Source organism: Peromyscus californicus, unplaced genomic scaffold (assembly GCF_007827085.1).
Source record: "Peromyscus californicus insignis strain IS unplaced genomic scaffold, ASM782708v3 Scaffold_5__1_contigs__length_169319896, whole genome shotgun sequence".
NCBI lineage: Eukaryota > Metazoa > Chordata > Mammalia > Rodentia > Cricetidae > Peromyscus > Peromyscus californicus.
Window position 1 is genome coordinate 11,918,575 of NW_026294573.1, and position 27,049 is coordinate 11,945,623.

Below are 27,049 nucleotides of genomic sequence, written 5' to 3' on the forward strand. Positions count from 1 at the left end.
TTCACCATGCTGGGGGTGGAAACCAGGACCTTGTGCGTGCTAGACAAGCACTCCACTAAGAGAGCTCCCTCTCCAGCCCGGCCCAATGAAGCGTTTTAAAAAATAGCTTTGTTCTTGGCTAGTCCTGAAGGATGTGACTTCCTGGAAGGAGGGGTGCAGTGATGGGGCCCCCATTGGTCTCTCATTTTGTGGTTCTCAGAAGTTGATGGCAGAGGTCTCTAGAGATCTGTCGGACCACTTTGGAATTAATGGCTCATGCTCCTGACAGACAAGGGTCCTAGGAGGAGAGGAGTGGACAGAGCAGCCTGGAGAGGCTTACGTGTGCCCAGGAGGCTGCATGCTGGAATAGGACAGATTGGGCAGGAAGGGGTGGAGGGCCAGGCTCAGGCCAGGCGCACCACCCACCCTGTATGACTAGGCTGAATCACCATTTATCCTCCTAATGAGGACAATAAAACACACCACTGGGTCGAAATAATAAACCTAATAGATGTGAGGGCGCTTTGAAGACAGAGTTAAAAGCCACACATTGGGACTTAGCAGTCTGGGCCCATTGCAGAGCCTCCTGGGCATAAGGACACCGTCTCTTGTCCTGTGGCGTACAGGCAGCTCCTCATGCATCCTGTGGCTGGTGTTCATCTCAGGCATCTCTTGCAGTTAGGTTTACCAGGACTGGGTGTTGGAGCGGCACTGTGGCTCATCCCAGAATAGCACCTTGGGATGTGGTGTAGCCATGGGGGATACCTGCCAGCCAGGTGAGCAAGACCCACACTCACTGGCCTGCATTCTTTCTTGTTTTGGTTTTTTTTTTTTAATTTTTGTTTTTTCCCTTTGTACCCAAATTTCCTCCCTGAAGGAGCCTTGAACCTCTGATTCTCCAGCTTCCGCCTCTTCCCGCTGGACTTACAGTTACACCCTGCCATACCCAGTTTATGCGGTGCAGGAAACTGAACCCAAAGCCTTGTGCATACTCAGCAGGTTCTCTGCTCAGTTCAGTTACATCTCCAGTCTGAGGCTGGAAGTGTTCATGGCCTTCTGCATAGCAGAGAGAACCCCAGGGCTGCAAAATTCCTAGAAGGCCCAGCAGCACTGCCCAGGTCCTGTACCCTCGCTCTGCTGTAGACCTTTAAAGTCCCGGGCTTGCTGGGGACCAGCAGGGTTCCTGAGAGCCTGTTTCCCCCCAACACGCCCCCCCCTCCCCCAGCCAGGCCTGCTTTTTCTCAGCCTGAGGTAATTTTTCAATTGACTTGATTGGCTAGAGACCCAGGCACCCTGGAGTGTGGGAAACAGACCCAGACCGGAAGTGCCCCCCCTCTCCTCTGGCTGGACTGGGCTTCCAGAGGGAGGATCCTATTTCATGTGGGGACACCAGGATGTGATCTGGTGCCCCCTCTGAGACATCCCAGATGGCGCCTTCTGGGAATCCCAGCCACTTGGCTGTGGCGGAGGCTGCTCCTTCTCCACCCCAGCCCTCAGTGAGTCCGGACCAGTCTCTCAGAAGTGACTTTACTGTTCCACCGTTTATAAAGTTGGCCCTGACATTTTCATAAGTGAAACATTTAAAATATGCGGAGCGTATTTTATTCCCTCCTGAAGCAGCTGTTCAGTCAGGCTGGAGAATAACGAGGGGAGAGTTACATGGTTTGAGGGTGCCTGGCGGTGTCCATGAGGTCTGCGTCCCTGATAGTCTTGCTTGGGCTTGGGGATGAGTGTCTGCTGTGGTCCCACAGCCCAAGGCATCCTTCTTGTCTTTCCATCTGTATCTGCAGGTCCTGCTGACCCCTAGCTGGTCTAGACAGCTGGCAGGCCACCTGTGCTGACTGAGGGCTGATGCTGTGCTATGCTTTTTGGAGAGAGCATTGTCACAACAGCCCTGGGAGCCAGGACCTACTATGACACCTATTCCCCCGTGCAGGGAAAGAAAGGTGACTTACAGGGTCAAAGGACTAAGATGTGTGTGTGTGTGTGTGTGTGTGTGTGTGTGTGTGTGTGTGTGTGCGCGCGCGCGCGCGCACTCGTGTTCATGTGCAGTGCCCACAAAGGCCCGAACAGGGCATCAGATCCCTGGAGCTGGGGTTGTAGGTGGCTTTGAGTTGCCTGGTGTAGATGCTGAGAACTGAACTCGGGTCCTCCAGATGAGCAGCACATACTCTTAACCCCTGAGCCATCTCTCCAGCAAGAGTCAAAATTTGAACCAGGGAGTTGACTTCAGAATCAGGTCTTATCCTGGTCACTGTGCTCATTTTCACAGGGAGCTGAAGGAAAGGAGTCACAGGTCACAGGACATCAGGAGTCACAGGTCACAGGACAGCAGGCATCACCCAGTTCTTGTCTGTATGGCCCCTCCAGCTCTGTGACTTGTTCAGACCAGTCTGGACTTGGTTTTAATGCTTACCTTAGGGGAGTGTACCGAAACAGGCATCTCAGCTCTGCCACCCCTGTGTGATGGCAGCCCCAGGGGAGCCCGCACCCAGCCTGATGCCCACTTCCCTGTGTGTGGTGCCTGTTTCCCTCTGTGTGACCATTCACATCTGTAGTGCCTCAGCAGGTTTGACATGCACTGGTGCATTTGACCTTGAGTTGACATTGAGACTTGCTTAGACTCTTCAAGCCCAAGCACATTTTCTAGTTTGGCTTCCAGTTTGTGATAACAGGTAGCTTAGCGATCAAGGGAATGGATCTATCTAAACCCTCCCTCTGGGTCTCAGTTTATCTGTCCATGCAATGGGAACAAAAGCCTGGCTCTTCCCCTAGCTCATTTCTACCCAGAGTTCCTCAAAGCTGGTCAGAGTAAACCCACTCTGACAGTGAGTGGCAGGGGTTTACATCTGCTCCATGAATGCTGGAGGCAGCTGGAGAGGAAACTGAGGCTTGGGGTGCTAGCTCAGTCTCTGGAACAGCAAGCCAGCGTGGGCTGACCGAGTTTAGGTGATGGATCCCACTTGCCGTGAGCTGTGCGCTCGCTCCCTGTGTTGAAGGCCTGGGCCACTGCATGGTAGGGTGATCAATGTCTGCTCGTCTCTTTTTCTTTCCCGTGTCTCCATCGTGTTTTCTTTGGTGGGAGGTAGACAAGAGGAAAGAAGTGACCGGGAGGGCTATTCGAGGTAAGAAAGGAGGGGAGCAGGCGGGACCATCTGGTGACTGCTGTGTCTCTACCCCAACCCCATGGATACCTCCTTTCTGGAGGCTGACCTTGGGAGGGAAGAAGGTCACTCAGATAAGTCCTCTTTCATGTCTATCCCTTTTGGTCAGCCTCTTTTCCTGGTATTTCACAGGGTGGCATTTAGGACAGGGGCCTGGTTTTGAGCTTTGGAATCTGATGGGCTTCTGGACTGGGACGCATCCGAGCTGTCAGAACCAGCTCTCTGACCTTGAGCTGGCCAGCCCACCCTCCCAGCTTTGCACCTGCCAGTTGGGGTTGGCTTGTTTTTGCAGCACTGGGGATGGAACCCAGGGTGTCACACATGCTGGATAAGGGCTTTGCCATGCTGCCACGCCCGCCCTCGGCCTTGGCTTGCGCTGATTGGTCCAGGCTCTGCCACTGAGTCGCTCTCTCAGCCTTTGCATCTGAGGATTGGAACAAATGCTGCCCAGTCCTTTGCATATGCTTGGTGAGGGACTCTTGCCTCAGATTCAGTGTCAGCCATTGGGTGAACACCCAGCTCAGGGTGTGAACTCAAGAGCAGTGTGTTTAGTGCTCCAAGATCCCTGCGGGTAACAGAAGAGGAGAAAGGCCCATGCGGACAGGGCATGCCTGGAAATAGCCTGGAAGCAGAATTAGGAGGTTTGGGATGGCAGGGCTTCAAGATGGGGCAGGGCTGAGTGGGGGGCAGTGGGAGGCTGGTCTCCGAGGCTACAGAGCTGTGGGAACTGACGTAGTTGGGGAGGGAGGCTCATCGCTCTTAAGCAAGTAAATTCCGTGTCACTTCTTGGTTCTGAGGGAGGACCACAGCTTGGAGGACTTGGCACACAGCAGGTAGCCTTCATGTTTGAGGGGATGGGGGGCTCCTCCAAAATTGGCAGAACTGATTTGCCAGGCTTCTCTTTTCTCCTGAAAGCAGTAGAAAACCTGGCTCACACTAGCCAGAACATGAAAGTGACTGTTCACTCATTAATTCAGGTGTAGATCTGTCTTCAGTGATGGGAGTTACCTGGTCTCTGCCTTGCTGGCTGCCATTCATGGGGGTAGGGAGGATTGCTAGCAGCCCCAGCGTACCTGGAGTCTGACCATGAGCCAGTGGGCCGGCTTGGGTCACGTGCCTTCCCCTGAACCAATCACAGTGGTCAGACAAGAACCCATTTCTGTTTCTGAAGGCCAGGTGTTGATGAGGTAGCAGGTTCCCAAAGTCAAATGGGGGGGTGGTGCTCTGTCAAAAACGAAAGGGGGAATCTGGAGACATGGCTAGGAGGATAAATGTTTGCCACATGGGCGTGAGGACTTGAGTTCAGATCCCCAAAACCCGAGTAAAGACATGTATCTTTAATCCCAGCTCTCCTAAGAGAAATGGAGGCAGAAACAGGAGAATCCCAGAAGCTCACAGGCCAGCTAGTCCAGCATATACAATGGTAAACACAAAGAGACACCCCCCACCCCGTCTGAAATAAGGTGAAAAGCAAGGACTGGCACCTAGGGTCGTCCTCTGACCTCTGCTTGTATAAGTGTATACATATTCTGTAAATAAGTAGCCCATGTAAGTCCACACCCACTCGTGAACATACACAAAATAATAAAATTTAAAACATGAAGGGGAATCCCTATCTAGAGACGCCCAGGGTTAGCCATCAGCAGAGCCTTATCCAGGGGTGTGTAGAAACTGGGAAGGGAAGGTGGGCGAGCCAGCCTCAAGAAACATTGTAACTCAGGTCATAAGTTCTGTGGGACTCCTTGTATCAGAGCCTGGGACAGCCCTGTCAGCTCGCTAGATTTGGGTGAGCTACAGTCAGACCGATGCTTCTAATCCCAGCCTCCCAAAAACTGTGTCCACTAAGGACTAAAGGAGATGGCCATCTGGCCCTCCCCCATCCTTCCCAAGCAAGTTCATGATAGCAAATGGCTCCTCAGAGCCACCAAAAGCCGGAGCCCAGGCTTGGAAGCTGTGCAGTCCAGGCCACCTGTCCATGACTCGGTCACCTGCTCCCCTTCTCAGCCAGACTGTATATTTGGTGCTGGAATCACTCAGTAAGGGATGTGTGAGGCTTCATGATGTCCAGGTCTCCAACTGGCCAGAGAGGCCCATGTTCCCAGGTGATGATCGTCAGATTAAATTTGAGTCTACACTTAGGCTTCCTACAGTCTCCATCTCCAGGGCATGGACCATGGTCACTGCACAGCCCTGTCCCAGGAGAAAATCAGAGCTCTGGGGTACTGAATGGATGTGTACAGCTCCTTGGAGGAAAGCCATGGCTTCTGAGGCAGATGGTGGGCAATTAGCCTAGTGTCCTCACAGGAGCAGCCTCTGCAGGGCAAGCAGATTAAACATGCCCCAAAGAAAAAAACAATGATGTGAGATTCCGAGAAAAAGAGGCGGCTTCACCTGGTCCCTCCTATGCCCAGCCACACCCACACTGGGATAAGAATCACCTTGCCCAGTGGCTCTGCAGGCCTGGCGGAGGCATGAGTTGACAACATTAATGAAGGGTGGGATTCTGTGGCAGTCCTTCCTGTTTGGGAATGGCGCACCAGAGTGGCAAGATCACATGACAGAGGCCTAGAGAACATAGAGTCATGGCAAGGTCCAGCCCCTTCTCTGCCAGCCGCTAGGGATCATGGTGGGGTGACTGTTGAGACAGGCAGAGAAACCTGGCTAGTGGGAACAGTGGTGGTCCCCAGGCAGGGACCAAGGCAGGAGCAGGGCAAGCCTAGCCTGAGGAAGGAGGGAGACCCAGGCCCAGGGTGTCTGCATTAGTGTAGCCCTGAGTGGCTTGCCCTTCCTGCATTCCTACCTCTGGCTCTACACAAAGGGGAGCCAATTGCATCCTGGCCCTTCCTGTGCTTTCCTGCGACACTTCTGGCCATCACAGAATCCTGAGCGCCTTCAGAGCTGGCTTTCTAGTAGACCTTTGTCCCCCTCAGATGTCAGGAATAGTTGGAAGTGGTAGTGACTGTTTAGGGAGGCTTTGGGATCCTCTACCCAACTGTGGGAAGGGAGGGGGTTGTGGGGAGATTGAGATTAAGAGGCTGTGCCTGTCACCTGGAGTGCACCTTCTAGTCTGACACCCTCGGGAGACACCCTCGGGAGACACCCTCGGGAGAGAGCAGCCCCCGTTTACCCCCCATCATGTCCCTCTGGGCTTCCATATCCCGTAAGATGCCTTGTCCCCCGGGGTTCATGTGAGGATGGAGCACTAATGTCACATGGAGGTGAAGAGCATTGGGAGGTGGTGTTGGTGTGTCGTGTCCCCCCACCCCCATAGTCCAAAAGCAGAAGTCAGTCCACAGAGCTGCCAAGATGCCTTGTGAAGAGGCCACCTAGAGAGCATAGGTTAGCTCAAGGGCTGGATGGCTCCCTCCCTAAATTTACTTTGCAGGGGCCAGAATCTGAGCTCAGGAGCAGGTATATGCCAGGCTGGTGACCCAGGTGCCCATCCATGGTGGGCGGCTAGCAGCAGTCCCTCAGTTCAGCTTCCTCACACAGGCTCCCTCCGCTCTGTTCTGTCTTCCCGGGGCTAGTGACAGGGCCTGCCTGCCCTGCCCTTCATAAAGGCCTTGACTGCCCCATAGGTCACCCCATAGGTCAGGGAGGCTGTGGCTCAGGGTTCTTTGGGTGCTGAGACCATAGGCTTCTCGGAAAAGACAGAGGACATCATCTCTGTCATGAAATTGAGCCGGGTGTGGTGGCACACACTTTTAATCCCAGCACCGGAGAGACAGAGGCCGGTGGATCTCTGTGAGTTCGAGGCCAGTCTAGTTCCAGGACAACCAAACAAGACCCAAACAAACTCTGTCTCAAAACAAAACAAAACAGGCTGAGCGGTGGTGGCACACAACTTTAATCCCAGCACTTGGGAGGCAGAGCCAGGCGGATCTCTGTGAGTTCAAGACCAGCCTGGTCTACAGGGCGATATCCAGGACAGGCACCAAAACTACACAGAAAAACTCTGTCTCGGAAAGCAAACAAACAAACAAAAAATAAAAACAAAACAAACTGGTGGTGATAAACTACACTTGACCTCCACTTAGAACTTTACAGAATGTTTCTACTCTATCTGTAGCTGGTAGGCAGCATGTGCCCCAGGATAACTGTGAATGCAACCCTACATGATATGATGAACTTACTTAAAATTATGTGATTTGGAGGGATTTTAAAATATTACTGTTATTATTAGCAGTAGTATCATCTCCATTGCAGCTCCCAGGGCCTGAACTTTGTAGGTAACAGCATTGTGTCACAGTGTTAAAAGGTTGGGGAGAGCCTGAGAGACAGTTGCCCTGTTTAATGTTTACTGAAGCCTGGGAAACCAGTCTTGGCTCCATTTTTACATTCAGGTCAGATGCCAGGGGTTAACATCAGGAAGTGGAGGAGCCAAGACTGAGCCTCACTCATTGCCTTGACCTGCCTGGCCCGCCTCTATCTGAAGCACCCGACACTGTGGACACATGCCCACCAGAGCCCTGCCCAAAGCTGGCACTGGGGTGCATGTGAGGAGATGCTATCTTTGTCTCTGAGGAACCCCACATTCTTCTCAGGAGCTGCAGGGACCATGAACTTGGTGCAAGGGCTGGGGGACCCCCCCACACACACAATTGCCCAGATCCACTCCACCGTGGAGAGCAAGAGCAAGCTCACCCCTAAGGAAGTGGGGCTGGGGGCAGTGATGAGGGTGAGGAGGACAAAAGACTGCTATTACTCCATGCCAAGACTGATAAAGACCTGGGCTCTACTGCTGAAGTCACTCAGTCTGTGTTCCTCTCCTGAGCCTTACAATCATATTTTGGATAACAATGTACAGTAAGTGGTCTGGCCACTATGGAGGTCCAGGCGGTTGCACTGCCCAGGACTCTGTAGCTCTCTTAGCATGCTTCATGTAGACACACGCTGGGATGTTTGCTTGAGGAAATCAGCAAACATCACTGATCCCAGAATATGTCTCAGAACTCAGAACAGGACCATATTCTCGAAGCCAAAACAGGGTGCTGACGCCAAACCACCCAGGCCTGAAGCCTGGCTCTGCTCTTTGCCTGTGAGCTTGGCTCTATCATTTAACTTCCCATGTACCTCAACCCCCAATCTATAAAGTTGGCGTGATAATAATAATACCTCTTTCATGGGTTATTGTGAGGATTGACCTACTTAAGACATTGATTGCCTCTCTATTACTAGGTGGCTGTTGCAACTCCCGCCATCAAATCCACTCTCCGAAGATAAAATGTGGGGAAAAGACTCAGCTTTTTTTTTTTTTTTTGATCTTTTTGTCTTTAAATGGCAGTCCTTCTCAAAAGCATTTGTTTTTCTATACTCCGTTGACCAGAACTGGGTCACATGGGCAACCTTAGTTGCATTGGAGGCTGGGAGGTAACTCTTTAAAAGCAGAACTCTTACAGACTGAAGGAGATGGGCAGTGGAGCAGGAGGTTCCATCTCTGTCCCCATGGTCACCGATTGTGGATGTGTCCTCCGGGGAGACTGCACGGCAGCCCTTCTTCCTTAGGGAAGAGGCCCCTGGGGCACTTGTGTTGGTAAGTGAGCTCCATGGGTAGCGAGCAGCTCCCTGGAGCAGGAGGATCTCCCAGCAACAGTCACCTAAATACAGCTTTTGTTGGTACCTCTGCATCCCTGCCTGCTCCCTGCCCGGAGGTCAGAGGATTGTGGTTTGCCCGGTGCAGGGGACTACCATTCATGGTGCTGTTTGCTTTTCTGTGCTTGGAGAAAGCCAGAACAGTCCCGGAAGCTTCCTGTGAGCAGGGCACGAGCCTTTGCGGCAGCTTGGCTTGGCAGTGTGGCCTTCCTCCCATCTCCCTCAATGGCTGTCTACACTGGCTGGAATGGAGAGTCGATAGTCTGTACCGCTCACTCTCCAGCCCCTTAGCCTCCTGAACCTAAGAAGCAAGTGTGGCCTGTGTGGCTGAGAAATTGGCTCACTTTTTCTTTATTAATTTGAACCCAACGAGCCACCATGTTCTTGCTGGCACCTGTGATTTGTACAGCCACACACCAGAGTCCAGGGTCTCTGTTCCCACACACTAGGAGTAACATTCATCTAGATTTACAAAGACTACTCCCCTCTAAGTACCTCTATGAAGGCCCAGAAACAGATAGCGTCTTGTCCAAGGACATACTGCAAGGTACCACACCTTCTGAGGCACAAAACCAAAGGTAACTCCATTTTCATTGTCCATTGTTTCTGATGTGTGTGTTTTGGTCCCCTCTATGCAGAAGGCAAAGTGAGCTGTGCATATTAGTGGTGCTCATGTACTGTGGGCAGGGTGCCCGGGCACATTTAAGTGGTTTGTTTTGGAGTAGGGCTGGGGCTGGAACTGAAGGCCTTGGGCATGCTAGGCACCCTCTCTGCCCCTGAGCCACACTTTCAGCCTCCATTTAAGTTTCATTTGCCCCCCCCCCCCCCGCCCCATTTCACAGGTAAGATAACTGAGGCCTATGGACATAGCCCCTCCCTGTCCACTGATCCCAGGACTGCAGTCTAGGGGCCAGTCTTTCAAGGCCTTGGGTAGGTTGGCTCTTCCCCGGGAGGGTGCAGGGCAGTCTGCAAGCTGTACCGCCTGACCAGCCAGTGTGGGTGCTTAGTGAGCTCGCAGGAGCCTCTCGCCTTCCCTTAGTTGTTTTTCCAGCCTGGCTTCCTGAGAATGGACCCTTGTTAGGTGTGCCTGGTTCCCATTGGCTACTTCAGAGCTGGGCTGGGCTGGAGGGCGGGGCCTCGGTGCTCGGTGCGCCTGTTAGGGTGGTGGTGCGTGTGGTGCCAGGGCCACCCCCATGTCTGCTCTTGGCCAAGCTCAGGTGCAGCAACTGCTGTGTGTGTTCCACCTTCACCCAACGCCTCGGGTGTTCCAGCAATGCCAGCCCCCGGGTCGCTCTGCTTCCTGCGCCTGTGACCGTGGGCGGGGAGAACCGCACCGGGAAGAAACCGCATGCCTGGTCAAATTAGAATGCAGGACAACACAAATGCATGCCAAGCCTAAGTGTGTTCCACACGCTACTGGGGGTACCCTTACCCTGAGGATTACCCATCGCTTCCCTGAGGGCAGGCGCCCTGTGTGTCTTGGGTTTTAGATCTTGTTTTAATCTTTTTGGTTTTTTGTTTGTTTGTTTTGTGTTTTGTTTTTCGAGACAGGGTTTCTCTGTGTAGCTTTGAAGCCTTTCCTGGAACTCACTCTGTAGCCCAGGCTAGCCTCGAACTCACAGAGATCCGCCTGGCTCTGCCTCCCGAGTGCTGGGATTAAAGGCGTGTGCCACCACCACCTGGCTTACTTAATCTTCATGTGGCGACCCTGACTGGATCCCTGTGCTGAGTAAAAAACAAGACCCCAAGAAAGGACATAAAGTTGGTGGAAGAATTGGCAAGGGACTGACAGGGCCTCTTGGGACCCACTGCTGCCTGGACAATAAGACCTTAGTGGCTTCCTTGAAGTGCCTTGAAGACACGTAGAAACCATTCATTTAATATAATATAATATATAATATAATATAATATAATATAATATAATATAATATAATATAATATAATATAATATAATATATATAATATATATAATATATATAATATATATAATATATATAATATATATAATATATATAATATATATAATATATATAATATGTAAATTACATATATGTCAAGCAAACAAAAACCAACTGCATAGTGTAGTATCAATGGACTTGTACTAGCAGTCACTCACACTTGATTCTGAAATAAACCCCTGGTTACAGTTGAGTATGCAAAGGGACCATGTCAGGATGGGCAAATGAAGACCACTGATAAAGGAGCTGAGAATCCCAGAGTCTTGGGTACCACTAAAGATGGCAAGCCAGGGCGAGGGGCAGGTGGCCGGGGTTCAGGCCTTTTATGATCTGACCTCCCGTCTGGAGAAGTGTGCCTGGAGTGAGGGCAGGGCCGGGACCAAGCAAACTTACTGTGCAGGTTTTTGGAGGGAGTCAGCAGCCTGCACTGGAGTCCCAGTGTGAGACAGAGCAGGCAGGTGCCCCCCGGCTCCACTGGGGTCTTTGGGGGAAGAACCTGTCTGAGGAGGCGAGGTGGGCACAGGGAAAACCGGAGAAGGCTGGTGGGAAGTAGGAAAGAGCCTGGTAGTTGCAGTGGGGGGTGTAGCCGGGTCTGGGAGATGGACAGTGCAGAAGCTGCGTTCATCAGAAACCCTGGGGCTGCTTCCTGAGCTGTCACTGTGCCCTCCAACTTGGTTCTTTTCCTGCCACCAAGATGAGGACTCACTCTTATTTAGGCTGGCTTGGAACTCGTTATTAGCCCAGGCTGGCCTTGAATCTACAGTGGTCCGCCTGACCTAGCCTCGTACACTGGTGTTCAGCAAGTGTGTTACCATACCCAGTAACCTCATTCCTGATGTGACTTCCTAAGAGTGGCCATCACAAAGGCCCACACAGCCTGCTACCTGTGTCACCTGCTCCCAGGAGGGCACAGTGCTGCCCCCAGCACTCCTGGCAGTTTGAGGTTTATTGGTCTTAAAGGAACACACCAGGGCCCACGGGACCACCATGGCAAATGATGTTCCATGAGCTCTCATCTTGAAAGGCTCATCTGTTGCCTGGGTACCTTCTCAAGACACAAGCATCTCTCAGGATGCACACACAGGGCTGAATATAGGTGCTGTTATGTCCTACACCTATAGTGTCCCCATTCTTGGGGCTATGCCTGTCAATGCTGGGCTCTCTGTGGGGAGCAGAACCCCCAGGGAGCATGTGCTCTGCAGGATGTGACTGTGCCCTTCATCACCAATTCTCCAGTGTGACACTGTTCAAATTCTGACTCACCACCAGAGTCACACCTGTGACATACCATAGCCTGGCCTTTCAGAGTTCCTTAACCTCTCCGAGCCTCAGTGGCCTGATGTGTGAAATGGGGATCCTGTTGGTACCAGGCTCAGGTTTGGGGGAGTCTGTGAGAAATCACACACAGAGCTTCCCTGGGCATGGGGAGTAATTCATGGTCAGAATGTTAACTCCTAAGTCTGTAGCCATCAAGGGGACACTGAATGGCCACAGAAGTATCGGCAGCTCAGGAGTGTGGCAGGTTTGATGTGTGTGGACTGAGTGGGTCCAGGGCCCATTTGGGAAAAAGTCCTTTGTGCACAGCTCACAGGAGTCACCTGAGCCCTTCCAGGTCCCCTGCCTCTGACCAGCTGCTCTTGTCCCCTAGTGCTCCTGCGGGAGGAAGTGGTCCAGCTTCAGGAGGAAGTGCACCTTCTCCGGCAGATGAAGGAGATGCTGGCCAAGGACCTGGAGGAGTCACAGGGCGGCAAGTGCTCTGAGGTTCTCTCAGCCACAGAGCTTCGGGTGCAGTTGGTGCAGAAGGAGCAGGAACTGGCCAGAGCCAAAGAAGCCTTGCAAGGTGAGTGACCGGCAACAGGGGACAGACTTGGGTAGCGACTGCCTGGGTCCTCCCAGCCATCTGAGCCTCCTGGAGTGGGTCCCTGTCACTTCCTGTCTCAGGGTGACGGTTGCTCTGAGGAATGAGTAGCGAATGAGCTTTAAGAAAAATCTTATTTGAAGCCAGGTGGTGGCTGCGCACACCTTTAATCCCCAGCACTCAGGAGACAGAGGTAGGCAGGTCTCTGTGAGTTCGAGGCCAGCCTGCTCTACAGAGTGAGTTCCGGGATGGCAGGGCTGTTACACAGAGAAACCCTGTCTCAAAAAAACAACAGCAACAACCACGAATGTATTTGAAGTTTTTCATTGGCATATGTTTTACATAATAATGGGTTTGCTATGATATTTTCATACACGTGTATAGTGTATTTTAGTCACATCCCCATCCCCCTCTCCTGTCCCTCCCACACCCTCTGTTCCCTTCCTCTTCCCAACCAGAGTCTCATTAGGGCTGCTTACAGGAGGGTGGGTGAAGGGCTATTTCCAGGAACTCGGGCACCTTGCCAATGGTTTCACCACTAAAGCAAATATCTCCTGTGCCTTCAGCAACTCTTAACTGCCCACAGATTCTCAGGGAGGGGTGGGGCCTCAGAAGCCATCTTTGACAGACCAGGACACTGGCGTACTGCTGAGTCTATCCTACATTCTCGGGGTCCTGTGGGGCCTCCCTGAGCATGTCCTGGGCTCTGCCGGAGAAATGCCTGCGGCCCCACATAGCACTCCTGTTCCTCAGGGTGGGCACTGAGAAGGGCGTGGGTTTTTTCTCACCTCTCAGACCAGTGTCGTTTCCCCATGAGATGTAGCATCCTGCAGCCCTGGCACTGTAGAGACACTTGAAGCTATGCAGGTGTGTAGGAAATCTCTTGAGTCGGACCACAGTTCCTTGGTCACCAGCTGGCCAAAGATGACAGTGGGCCTCGAGTGCGACCAAGTTCCCAGAAGCTCCTTTTCTCCTGCAAGCCTTCTTGTCCATGCTCTGGGCTTCAGCGAAGGTTCCAGAAAGGACGCCTGCCTAAGATGCAGCTGTCATGGTGCTTTGAGAAGCTGGTCCCACAATGCCTCCAGAGGACAGGTTTTGGGGTGTGCATGCTTCTGCCTCTGAAAGAATGCATTCAGCCTTCCGACATTGGTGACAGATGTCATCTGCAAAAGTTCACGCTTGAGAACTGTACAGTCCAGTTATAAGACATAAAGAACTGCAAAACCAAGTCTCATATTTTCAGTCAGTTTATGATTTTGTGCTGTCCCTGAGGGCTGCGGGTTGAACACATCTGCCAGACATCTAGAAAATCTTTGTCCCCTGAAGCCAGAACTGGCTTGTTACTTCGACCACCGTGATACAGGGAGTAAAGTTTTTCCTTTGACCTTTCCTGGGTGAGCATCTTGGGTCAAGGAGGGAGTGTTTGAGCCTTGTAGTCCACAAGACACCATGCAAGGGGCCGCAGTGGTGGGTCACAGGTTGTCTTGACAGGAGCCTGGTCGAGCATTGCTGGAGGGTGAGGCGTCTGGGGTATGAACTTTCTTGCTGTCCAGTTTTGTCCCAGATGCAGTTCTCACTCACATTGTGAAGGAAGAGGGATTTTGTTGGCCAGTGAGCCACCTGCATCCCAGCAGCTTTCCCTGACCCTAGCTTTGTTGTGTATGGGTGACTGAGCAGGTGGCCATGTGATACCCCGTTGACATCCCCAAGGATGTGTGAGGAGCCATTGAGAGAATGAGTGTGTGTAGCATTCAAGGCGTGTAGGACACCTTGTTGGTGGGGATCTTAGTTCAACAATGTCTTACTTAGGATTTCTATTGCTGGGAAGAGACACCATGACCATGGCAACTTTTTTTTTTGTTTCTTGTTTTTTCGGGTTTTTTTTGTTTTTTGTTTTTCCAGACAGGGTTTCTCTGTGTCTGTCCTGGATCTCACTCTGTAGACCAGGCTGGCCTCAAACTCACAGAGATCCGCCTGGCTCAGCCTCCCGAGTGCTGGGATTAAAGGTGTGAGCCACCCCCCCACCCCACCCCCCACCCGGCTTGTGGCAACTCTTATAAAGGAGAACATTTAGTTGAGGCTGGCTTGCAGTTCAGAGATTTAGTCCATTTATAGTCATGGTGGGAAGCCTGGTAGCACACAGGCAGATGTGGTGCTGGAGAGGTAGCTGAGAGTTCTACACCCAGATCTGCAGGCAGTCTAGTGATTGGCAGACGGCAGGGGCTAGGCCTACCTTCTCAGATCTGCTCATAGCTGCCACCTGTCTGGCTTCTAGGCCCAAGGCACCCCAGAGCCCATGCACTCAGAGCAACAGTGTCCCCGAAAAGCTAGTGGCTGGATGCCTCCAGCCGCCCACAGCATTCCACCTGGAATCCTGCAGCGTCATAAAGAACTCCACTTCCGCACCAGCCCCTGCACAGGGTGCACAAATTGCAGACAGATGTGCAGGTGGAGGTTGGGCATGCAGAGGGTTTTATGCACAGTAATGAGGAGAGTGAGCAGACGTGAGCAGACGTGTGCCTGCAGAGCAGGCGGCAGATGGCGGTGACACTTGTTAACAGCCGGTGGCCCCAGGGAAAAGCAGTGCCCCGAAGACTTCCGCCCTGGCAGAGTCCCCGCTCTGCCATCTTGCAGTTTAGAGGAGACTTGAAGTTTGCGGCTTGGGTGAGGATTGGGAACCCAAGCAGGCACTGGAACAGTGGTCCCCAGTGCTGACATCAGATTGGGAAAAGAATCAAGTGTGGGAAGCCAGGGGCTTGGAAGGCACCTCTGCTGCCCTGGAGGTGAGCGTGGAAATGTTGGCTTCGGGTGTTTGGTCTCCTCATGAATTTAAAAGTAGAAAGTGAATGAACAAGAAGCATGGAATTGGGGGTGTATCTAAATGCACCCCTAGATACTCCATGACCCCCCACTGTGCTCCCTGAGAGCTTGCACGACCATCTGGTGTCTTATAATTTCCCAGGATTCCATTTCCCGACTTCCCTGTAAATCGCGGCAGTCATGAAAATTGCTTTCTTTCATTTTTCTTTTAATCTCTTAACAGTGTGTTGAACATGCTGAGCAATTTCCAACAACAATAAATACGATTCGAGGACATAATTTTTAATGACTGCATAATGTTCCACCAAATGGAGGTTCCATTATTTATTCAGCCATTTTCCTGTCACCGGGCATCTGAGCGGTTTCCATGTTTTCTCTTCTCTTCCTCTTTTGGCCACTATACCATGACGAAGATCTGGTTTGAAAACCTGTCTTTTCCTTTTGTTATGTTCTGTATTGCATTTCTAATTTAGTGTGTGTGTGTGTGTGTGTGTGTGTGTGTGTGTGAGAGAGAGAGAGAGAGAGAGAGAGAGAGAGAGAGAGAGAGAGAGAGAGACTCCTGTTCATGTGCATGCACACATTGGCCAGGGTGTTTGTGTGCACAGCTTGCAAGAATCATTTCTTTCCTTCCATTATGTGGGTCATTGGGATTGGCAGCAGGAGCCTTTACCCTCTGGGCCATCTCGTCAGCCCTGTTGTTTGTTTGATTGATTTTTGAGAAAGGGTCTCATGTGTTCCAGACTGGCCTCAAAATTGCTGTAGTGTAGGGTCTGGCCTTGAACTCCTGATCCTCCTGCCTCTGAGTCCTAAGTGCTGGGATTATAGGCTCCTACACCTTGTTTATGTGGTGCAGAGGGTCAAACCCAGGGCTTTGTGAATGCTAGGCATGCAGTCTACCAACTGAACCACACTCCCAGCCCCTCATTTTATTTATTTATTTGTTTGTTTGTTTGTTTGTTTATTAAATTTATTTTATGTATGTGTATATATGTGCATGTGCAGTTACCTGTGGAGGTCAGGAGAAGGTGTTGGATCCCTAGAGCTGGAGTTAAAAGTAGTTGTGAGCCACCAGGTATGGGTGCTGGGAACTCTACTTGGGTCTTCTGTAAGAGAAGTGTGAGCGCATAACCACTGAGACATCTTTCCAACTCCTGTTTGTTTCTTAACATACTGTTTTCTCAAACTTTTCTCAAGCTCTTAGGGAACTGAAAAGCCACAAAAGCTATTTCTGTGGTTTGAAATATCACTGTTTACCATTCAAGATCTTAACACTGTTGAAATATCTGAATTCTCGCTAATTTATTCTAAAATAACAGCAATGAACTGATGCATGTTAACATCACTTGCACTGATTTTGTTTTGTTTTGTTTGTTTGCTGTTGTTGTTGTTGTTGTTGTTTGCTTGTATCTAGACAGGGTTTCTCTGTGTAACAGTCCTGACTGTCTTGGAACTCACTTGGTAGACCACTCAGCAGAGATCTACCTGCCTCTGCCTCCCGAATGCTAGGATTAAAGGAAGGGTCACCACAGCTGGCTAGCATTGATTTTTTTTTTTTTTTTTGAAGTGAGAAGTAACTTGAAAGGGGTTGAATAGAGTGCAACATGGTGTCTGATGTTTCCTATTTGTTTTTTGAGGCAAGCTCTCTCCATAGCCCTTGGAGCTTACTATGTAGACCAGGCCGGTCTCAAACACACAGAGATCCTCCTGCCTCTGCCTCTTGAGTGCTGGGATTAAAGGTGTGGTGTACTGCCATGTCCAGCTTTGTTTTTATTTGTTTATTCATCCATTTATTTGTTTGTTTGTTTGTTTAGGGGTTTTTAATTTCATTTTATTCATTCATTCATTCATTCATTCATTTTGAGACAGAGTCCAGCTGTGTAATCTCATTCACAGCAATCCTCCTGCCTCTGCCTTCCAGGTGCTGGGATTACAGGTATGAACTGGCATGCTTGGCTTTACTGCTGTTTCTGAAAAGATCCTCTGCCTACATCATAGCAGAGTGCAAGTCCTCTGGGCTCCCGCAGTGTTCGGTTGAAAGCTGACATCACACATGAGGTGTTGGAAAATAGAGGAGGGTATCAATTACCTTAATGATGTAACCATGACTACACCTTGTCAGCAGGAAAACTCACCAGGTGATTGTGTCCTGAAGAATTCATTGCAATTTCATGTAGTCCAGCCTGGCTTCGAACTCCCTATGTAGCCAAAGCTAACCTAGAACTTTTGGTCCTCCTGCCTCTACCTCCCAAGTGTTAGGATTATAGGCACACACCACCACACCAGGTGGCTGGGCCAAGTGTTGAGTATTTCATTATCCATTATCAAAGAGTCCCATGGGTTAATGTCACCAGCACTGTCTCCCAAAAGGTCGTCTTAGTATAGAAAGTCCTTTATATACGATCAAGGTAGCAAATCAGTTTTGCCAGGAAAATTCTGATTCTTATTGCTCTAAAAGAAACTCCTTTAAAAACATTATTATTATTATTATTATTTGCCAGACATAGTGTCTTATGCCTTTAATCCCAGCACTCCAGAAGCAGAGGCAGAAATCCCTGTGAGTTCAAGGTCAGCCTGGTCTACATAGTGAGTTTTAGGACAGCCAGGGCTAAGTAGAAAGACCCTGTCTACAAAAAATTATTATTGTTGTTGTTGTTGTTGTGTGCACACATGCCATGGTGCATGTGTGGCAGACAGAGGAGTCAGGTGTATCATTCCACCTTTACAGGGTCCTGGGGATTGAACTCAGGTCATCAGGCTTGCACGGCAAGGGTCTAACCACCTGTCTTAGTTAGGGTTTCTAATGCTGTGAGGAGACACCGTGACCACAGCAACTCTTACAAAGGAAAACATTTAATTGGGGTGCCTTACAGTTTCAGAGGTTTAGTCCATTATTATCATGGCAGGACATGGCAGCATGCAGGCAGACATGGAGGAGCTGAGAGTTCCACATCTTGCAGGCAACAGGAAGTGAACTGTCTCACTGGGCTTGGCTTGAACATATATGAGACCTCAACGCCCGCCCTCACAGTAACACACTTCCGCAAGCAAGGTCACACCCACTCCAACAAAGCCACACCTCCTTGCTTTTTAAAACTCGAACAGTGTGAAGAACATAGTTCTGCTAATACAGTTTGACGCCACTGGTGTGATTTCCACTGTGACGTCAGGGCTTACCCACTATTGCTTTGCACCAGCTGTATGTACGTAGTAAACAGTGTTGAAGAAGAAAAAAAAGACAAATAGCATTTCAGCATTCTTAGGAAAACTCTTCAGGCCTGTTCCAGTGGTGATGACTAGCATCCGAGCACAGTTTTTTAGGCCACACACTTGTCTTTCCCTGATAGTCGCATAAGGCACATGCTGTTCTTTTCCCGGTTTTTAGAAGTGGGGAGTACCAAGCTGCTGTGGGTGTCTAGGTCACATGGCAGTTCCCGGACGGACCTGGGTTTGAACGCCAGTCCTTGGGTGGCACTGGCAGGGACAGTGAATACCACATTAGAGAAACGGTCAGAGGAGACAGGAAAGCAGCTGAACGGGCAGGGACCGGGGCTAACAGAGAGACTTTGCTTCGGGGGACGCTAGGAGGTGATGACTATGCCCCTTAAGAGCCACACTCACAGAAGGTCAGGACTGTGGAAGCTGGAGAGGTGGATATGAAAAGGGGGATCTTTTAGGTCACCTCTGCTTCCCTCCTTCCTTTCTCTGCTATTATTACATCCTTGTCTCTGTCACATGGACCCATATGTGATTACGTCTGTGCAGGCTGCCCTTGCACAGGTCCCTAGGCCTACAGACCATGGATGGCCTATGGTGGTGGCCCATGCGGCTGAGGAGTAGCTGGGACAGCTCTGCCCACCTGTTTTTTCAGACACTTATCTATGGCACTGTAGCACCTCCAGGGTTTGAAATGCTCCTAATGCTTCCTGTTTCCTTCCCCGTATCCACACTCTGCCTCCTCTCTCAAGGGCCTGCTTCTCTCTGTGAGGTTGGTTGAACTGTTGAATTCCTTCTTGGTAAACTGGAGGCCCACTCAGAGCCACTCTGTGAAAGCCCTCGAGCTGGGAAACCTCAGAACTCAGTGGAAGCTTCCAGAAAGTTTCACCCTATAGACAGAATGTCCTCTTGAAACACCACCAGCTCCTAATTTACGATCAGGTTCTGATGGAGCTCTCAGTGGGCACTGCCTGCAGCCTGATCCCGGATGCTTCACCGAATGACCAGGTTCCTAAGAAGGGCACATACCCTAATGCACAAATGCTTGCCCACTCCCACAGACAGGGTCTCACTATGTAGCCTAGGCTAGCCTTCGACTTGAGATCCTCCTGCCTCTGCCTCCTGAGTGTGGAGGTTACAGGTGTGCACCCCTACACAGGATTTCCCAAGGACTTTTTACTAATAAAAATGGGACTGCCAAAGGGGTGCCATGGCGGAGCACTTCCCTAGCATGTACAAGACTCTGGGTTCCAGTCAGCACTGCAAAAATAAAACGATATTAACAGTAAGGAGGTTTGCAGAAGTCACAAAGACGTGTGAGAGTTCCTGCATGCCCAGATCCCCTGCTAGGGTCCTCAGCATCTTTGATTACATTATAGAAATGCTTTTAAAGCCATCTCTAGGGCCAGCGATAGGGCTCAGGGGGTAGAGGTGCTTACCACAGAAGCCTGGCAACCTGAGTTCGATCCCGGGAACCCAGCTCCTGAAGGGCGTCCTCTGACCTCCACATATAGATCGTAGCATGCCTGTAGCTGCTAGTTCCCTCTCCCTCCAGCTCTCTCTCTCCCACACACACATCTAGTAAGAAGTAAAATTTAAAAATTAAAAAAAAAAGCTGAGGCTAAAGAGGTGACTCAGTGTTTAGGAGCACCTGTTGCTCTTGCAGAGGACCTGGGTTTGGTTCCCAGCACCTTGATGGTGGGTGGCTCATAGCCATTATCTGGACCTCTTATTGGGTAGAACAAGTCATGTGACCAAGCCATGCCCTTACAAGGTGGGGGTGAGGAGAGAACACTTTAAACCCAGTCCCTTGGCAGCCATTACTGCCATGATCTGCCAGAGATCATTTCCCGGAGAATTACTAGCAGGATCTGCCCAGGAGCCCGGGTTCTGATCACAGGGGTCTAGATGTCATGCTATGGGTTCTGGGTTTATGTGATGATAGGTTTTCTTTTTCTAAGTTTTAATTTTGATTGACATGTGATTGTACACACGTCCGGGGTAGTATGATGTTTTGATCCATGAATATGTGTATAGTAATCACAAGATGATTAGCTTCTCTGTTACCTTAAACTTTATCATCTCTTCATATTGAGGACATTTGAAATCCTGCTCTATCTAACGGTTAATCATAGCCTCCTATTATGTGTGGTAGGAAGAATCACCTCACTGTGTGGTAGGTCAGTGCTGACCCTGCCTCTCCCCAGCCTCTGGTGACCCTTCCGTGCTCAACTTCTTCATATTCCACATGAATGTGAGATCCATGTGTCTTTTTTTCCTTATTTATTTATTTATTATGTTTTTCGAGACAGGGTTTCTCTGTGTAGTTTTTGGTGCCTGTCCTGGATCTCGCTCTGTAGACCAGACTGGCTTCGAACTCACAGAGATCCACCTGGCTCTGCCTCCAGAGTGCTGGGATTAAAGGCGTGCCCGGCTCATTTCTTTTTTGAGGCAGGGTCTCACTATGTAGCCTTGGCTGGTTCAGAACTCACTATGAAAACCAGGGTAGCCTGAAACCCACCAAGATCCTCCTACCTCCATCTCCCAGGTGCCAAGATCAAAGGCATGAGCCATCATGCCCAGTTATCACGTCACCCGTCAATCATTCCCACACTTTTGCTGTCTGCTGGGGCAGAGTCCGCACACAGACACAACCTTCCTGATGAGTACCCTTTGGGTCTCCACACTTCAGTTTTTACTAAAATTGTGTATGGGTGTTTTGTCTGCATGTGTGTCTGTGCACCCCATGTGTGCAGTGCCCTAGGAGGCCAGAAGAGGGCCTCGGGTCCCATGGAACTAGAATTCTGGATGGTTGTGAGCCACCATGTGGGTGCTAGGAATTGAACCCAGGTCCTCTGGAAGAGCAGCCAGGGCTCTTAACTACCACCACTCCAGCCCCAACCCTGCAGTTTGGGCATTTTACTTCCAGTTCCAGGCGGTCTTGTGATGTACTGGTAGGCTTGTTGCTGTTGCTGCTCTTATTCTTCTCTTCCTCCCTCCTCCTCCTCCTCCTCCCCCTCCTTCTTCAACAAGGTTTTATATGGGCCAGGCTATCCTCAAACTAACTCACTATCTAGCTGAGGATGACCTTGAACTCCTGGTCCTCCTGATCCACCTACCTCAGTACCAAGATAGAAGGTACTGTACCCAGTATATGCAGTGCTAGAGATTGGATCCGGGGCCTCGAGCATGCTAGGCAAGCTCTGTAGCAACCGAGCTGCATCCCCAGCTCCAGGAATGTCCTACAGTCTGATGGCTGAAGCCTTCCGTTCGTGCTGGGAACACCTGTAGGATGAATCTGCTTCAAAGCCCACGTGTGCGTTCTGATGCCTGCACTATACGTACTGTATTGTCCTCAGAGTTTGCCATCCCTGACTCTTGTTCCCTGGAGGGTCAGGGAAATGCGCCCATCTGCTCCCTGGGAGGACTGAGGTGGGAACTGACCTGGGGTCCTTTCAGATAATGGATGGTCCAGGTCTGTTTAGCATTGGGATGGCCCGTGTTCTTTCCACCTTGCCTTGTCTGCATAAGCCCCTGCTACTCCCAGCAACCCTTGTTAGCCAGCTACTGGACCCTGTCTTCAAAATGATCATGAGAGAGCTAAGTGGTTTGGAGGCCAACACCTGTCCCCAGAGTTCTCTCTGCATTTTGAAGACATTTAGCAGAGTCTTCCTTAATAGATATCACAGCAGGAGAGAAGGGAGCCCCAAAGAGTAGGGAAGGGAAGTATGGATTACCATGTCCTGCTGAGACCCTGGAGGCACTGGATTGTTGAATCACCCCCAGTGTTTGCTCTAGAAGTTGTTCCTGGTAATAAACGCTAGTCTAGACCAGTTTCTCCACCTCATTCACCCAGCCCCTTCCCTGTGCAGTTCAGTGAGCACATGCCAGGCCCCTGAATGCCTGCAGCCTGAATTGCAGCCCAGGGTACGTTTTAGGAGCAAGCAAGAGCCGCTGACCTTGAGATCTTGATCCCGACTTATGATTCATCCCTACTCCTTCCTGGAGTGGGGAGTGAAGCCATATAGATGTGGACAGAGTCTGCTGTGAGACACACAAAGATCTGGCCCAAGATATGGTTAAATTGTCTCCCCAGGTGGGATCTCCAGCCATTCTTGCCATGCAGGCTCAGGACGTGGCCCTGCAGCTGTGTCAGGAGAATGAAATCTGTGCTGGCCTCTGTCCCAGAAGAGGCACTGGGGCCTGATCCCGGGAAGTCATGTGCTGAGCTGGCCTCTGAGGTGGTCAAGTTTAGCTCACCCAAGAACCGGTCCAAGGTGACCATGGTCAGAGATCAAGTGTGACAGGTTCTTTGTCCTGGTTCTTCTCAGCCATGCTTGCTCTACAGGGTTATGCTTTTGTGGCCTCAGACAAGGCCCAAGGATAGGGTGGGAAATGCCTTTGGACCACTGTTCCAGCGGTGGTCAGTCAGTAACGCCATCAAGGACCTTGAGGGGCGCAAGGTGGGCACACACTGCAAGTCCTAAGAGTCAGGTTAGCGGACAAGCCCTGTGCCCAGCATGTCACACACCCTTATCTACACATCTCCATCACTTCTCACAGTGTAGGCAGAGTGAGCCTGACTATGGCTAGGGAAACTGAGGCTCCTTGAGAATCACACAGCGCAGAAGTCCCAGCATTTGACACAGATCCCTTTTAGTGAGATTCTTTAAGTCAGTTTTGAGTGTGTGTGTGTGTGTGTGTGTGTGTGTGTGTGTGTAGGCATGCATGCCACAGCACACCTGTGGAGGTTAGAGGACAGCTTTGTAGAGTCTCTCTCCTTCTATCATGTGGGTCTAGGGGCTCAAACTCAGCTGGTCTGGTTGGCAGCAAGAGCTTTTATAGTTCACTTTGGCAACCCCTGGAGGTCTGAGCATGAGATTCCAAGGAAAGGAATAGGGCTTAGTCAGAGCCCTGGGCTCAGACACTGGACCACACCCAGCCTCCAAGCTCCGGGAAGAGCTGAACAGGTACTGCTCTGGGTCAGATCTGCTCAGCTACCCTGCAGACAGGCCTAACTAGATGATACTGGAGGAGAGGTGGCCGTCTGTTCCTGGGAACTCTCTCCTACCCTGTGCCTCACCCTTGGCAGAGTCTCAGAAATGGGGCCTGACCCAGAGCACTCACGGGTCTCTGGGCCTGTTGCTACCCTGGGAGAGACATTTACCACTTTAGGGTTTGTGGCACCTGGGATCAGGCCTTCAAAAGACTGTTTTTCAGCCTTTGGTTTGTGCCTCCTCTCCTGCCCCTGCCACTCAAAAGTGAGCAAGGTTGGGGGTGAAGAATAGCACACATGAGATATGGGCCAGTGCCCCAGGCTAGCCCAAAAGTGAGGCTCAGGAAAAGGATGGGGAGGGGAGTAAGGGCTCAGACTCCACGAGTACCTACCCACAGTTCTGCGTCATATTCCAGAAGGTCCTTGGACCTGAGTAATGTCCCTGGGCCCTGGCTTTCTGGTTCAGTGACCTGTGAGCACGGGCCTTTGTGGTCCCCATTGTATGGCCACCTGAATGATCTGTGGAATGTGGCTTCCAGGTTAGCCTGTGCTGCCCTGCCTCTCCGGGGAATTTATTTTCACCTTCCTTCAGTGCAGAGCAGGCTGGAGTGACCCTGGTGGCACCTAGGGGGCAGGTCAGCCAGATGGCTCTGTTCAACAGTCAAAACCTGGCAGGTTCCTGGGAAATGTCCTCTGGGGAACTGACTTCGAGGCTATGAGCTTGCATGCCAAATAGGCCAGGTCCATCTTGTCCTGCTGTACCAGGCCCCATGCCAGTCCTGACGGCCTCCCTACTGAGCAGGGCTCAGTATTGGCCTCACACCTGATCCAAGGCACCATTAGCATCTCAAAGGCAGAGTTTCTGTTTCAGGCAATGACCGCCTCCTCCAGGAAGTCCTCCTGCTCCTAGCTGTGCCCTCTACAGCTGACGACCTCTCTCTGCCCTTGAGCATATACTCTGCCACAGGATGTCATCAGATCTTCATAGTTTACAACCCTTAAAGGGGCTGAGGTCTGAGTGTGTGACTTTCAGAGGCCTTGAGAAACGACTGGGTCTGTGTGAGGAGGCTGATGGGTTATCCCAAATGTCATAGCTTGACTGGTTTAACAGTGAGGAGGAGGGTCTCAAAGTGTCATGGTGGAATGGGCATAGCCCGCTCCTTCCACATATGCTCAGCTCTTTCTCAGTGAGTGCTAGTATCGTCCCGGTCCCCAGTGAAGCCACCTGAAACAACTGTCATTGTGGAATTTCTCTTCATCTAATAGGATGCCTTTTTTGGACTGTTCTGGAAGGTCAGGTACCTGACCGGCAATCTTTAGCTTGGTAGCTGACGCCCTCTGAATGTGTCACATTTATACAGCCTGGAAGTTCTGGGGTACCCAGGGCTGAGTGTATGGTAGTGGCAAATCCCTCGAGAAGAGAAGGACGTTCCTGGGTAGAGACGAATGCGAACACCCGTGGCCTCGGAGTGTTAGTATCATGTGGGAAGATGGCGGTCCGTACGGTGGGTGGTGTCGGGAGAAAGTGGTACAAATGAGAGGCTCCGCCACATCACACTCTGCATGAGAGCAGGGTGAGAGAGCCCTTATCCCTCAGAGAGTCCTTGTTTTAAACCGTTAGGAGATGTTTACACAGGGCTGGGAGGGAGGAGTTTGCCGGCCATGCTTCTGGCTTCCTCGGTTATCAAGAAAGAATGACATGCAGGAACATCCACTACTGAGCATCCAGGGTACTCGGTCACTGGAGGAGCACACTGTAGCGCCTCTCATCCTCCCAGACACCTTCGTCTCTTTACTGGGGAGGGACAGAACCTCAGACAGGTCACCTGACTTGCTCAAGGTCATGTCCACAGCAGGGGCTAAAGTCAGGGCCAAGTTGTGGGGCTCTCAAGTCTGGGTCCCTCTTTCCTTAAGTCCCCCAAGAAAGAAAAGACATGTACGAAGTGAGTCCAGCAGGGTCAGACCCTGCATTTGGCCAGTCACAAGGTATATCCGTCTACCTGCTATATTCAGGGGCTGTGGTTCCATCCCATTGGCCCCTACTGCCATATGGACTTAGATGTTGGGATTTCAAGCAGGTGGTTCAGAAGCCACTGCACACAAGCCCTTCCTGAGGGGCAGAGGCTTCTTAGGATGGACTGGATGTGGGCAAGGGAGACCAGGGGAGTGGAAGGTAGTATGAGGGAGTGGAAGGTAGTATGAGATGTTAGCCGGGGTTATAGTTGCTGGCTTCAAATACTCCTTGTACTTGAATTTGTACAGATGGCTGAAGCTCCCTGTCCCTTACTGATAGCAGAGGTTTACGCTGCCCCTTCCTTCATGTTGTAAACATGAAATGAGATGATTTGTGGGGTGCGAAGAGGTTAGACCAGCAAATATAGCCGCTGTTTATTAAACATCACCTGCTATGGCCTTATCATGATGCTTTTGCTATCTTAGGGTAGACTGTAATTCAGTGGAGTGCTTATTTAGCATGCAGGAAGCTCTGGGTTCCACCCCCACACCACATATGGGTAAGGTGGCACACGCCCATAATTTCAGTCCTTTGGACATTAGATGTTCATCCTCAGCTACACAGCAAGTTTGAGACCAGCCTGGGATATGGGAGACGTTGTTTCATAAAAATAAAATAAGAGGGGCTGATTGAGATGGCTGAATGGGTAAAGGAGCTTGCTACCAAGCCTAACCCACCCGAGTTTGGTCTTCAGGACCAATGTGGTAGAAGGAGAGAACCAGCTCCTGCAAGTTGTCCTCTGACCTCCCTGTGCTGTGTGTCCATACATACAAATATATAAATATATATAGCAACATTTTTTTAAATTCAGTTTTAAGACAGGGTTTCTCTGTGTAGTCCTGGCTGTCCTGGAACTCACACTGTAGACCAGGCTGGCCTCAAACTCAGAGATCCACCTGCCTCTGCCTCCCAAGTATTGAGATTTAAAGACATGTGCCACCTCCACGTGGCTAGCATGACATTGCTTTAAAGAGCAGACACAGTTTGTCTTGGGCACTGGAAGAGTTTTTTTGAGAGAATGAGGACTGTGTTGAATGCTGTGCTGGAACAGCAGGAACAGCCCAAGTCCAGTCCATATGGACAGGATGGCTAGTCCGGGAGTCGGACTGCCGGTGGAAGGCGATTGTCAGGCAGGCAGGAAGGGGAAGCAGTCAGCAGAGGTGGAGGCTGGATGCATGCACAGGTCATCAGGAGGTAGCCAGGGGGTCTATTTGCTCCCCCCAGACAGGAGAATCTGTTTCTATCTGCACCCCGACTCCTGAGCTCTGGAGCGCATCCTTCCTTCTGCTCCCTCTTGTCTACATACCCTGAGGCTGCCTGCTGGAGCTTAGCACCATGATTTACAAAGGCACAAAAGGCCACGCTACTCTTCATGGACCTGAAAAAGCCCATCTTTACCATGACAGGGAGGCACAGGCTTCTCAGAAATTGTCCTCATGCCCATGTAATCTGGAG

At 50.9% G+C, this 27,049-nt stretch overlaps 1 protein-coding gene across 5 annotated transcripts in view; it reads left to right on the forward strand.

Annotated features, from left to right (window-relative positions):
• Positions 1 to 27,049, forward strand: part of Kazn (kazrin, periplakin interacting protein) — a 1,033,047-nt gene that overhangs the window by 915,620 nt on the left and 90,378 nt on the right. For 4 of the 5 annotated variants that reach the window (XM_052715217.1, XM_052715220.1, XM_052715219.1 and 1 more), the window contains one exon: positions 12,342 to 12,533. The exons of the other annotated variant lie outside the window; for it this stretch is intronic. In XM_052715217.1, coding sequence (XP_052571177.1) covers positions 12,342 to 12,533 — 192 coding nt within the window. The remainder of the gene's footprint in view (positions 1 to 12,341; positions 12,534 to 27,049) is intronic. 5 annotated transcript variants of the gene reach the window in all.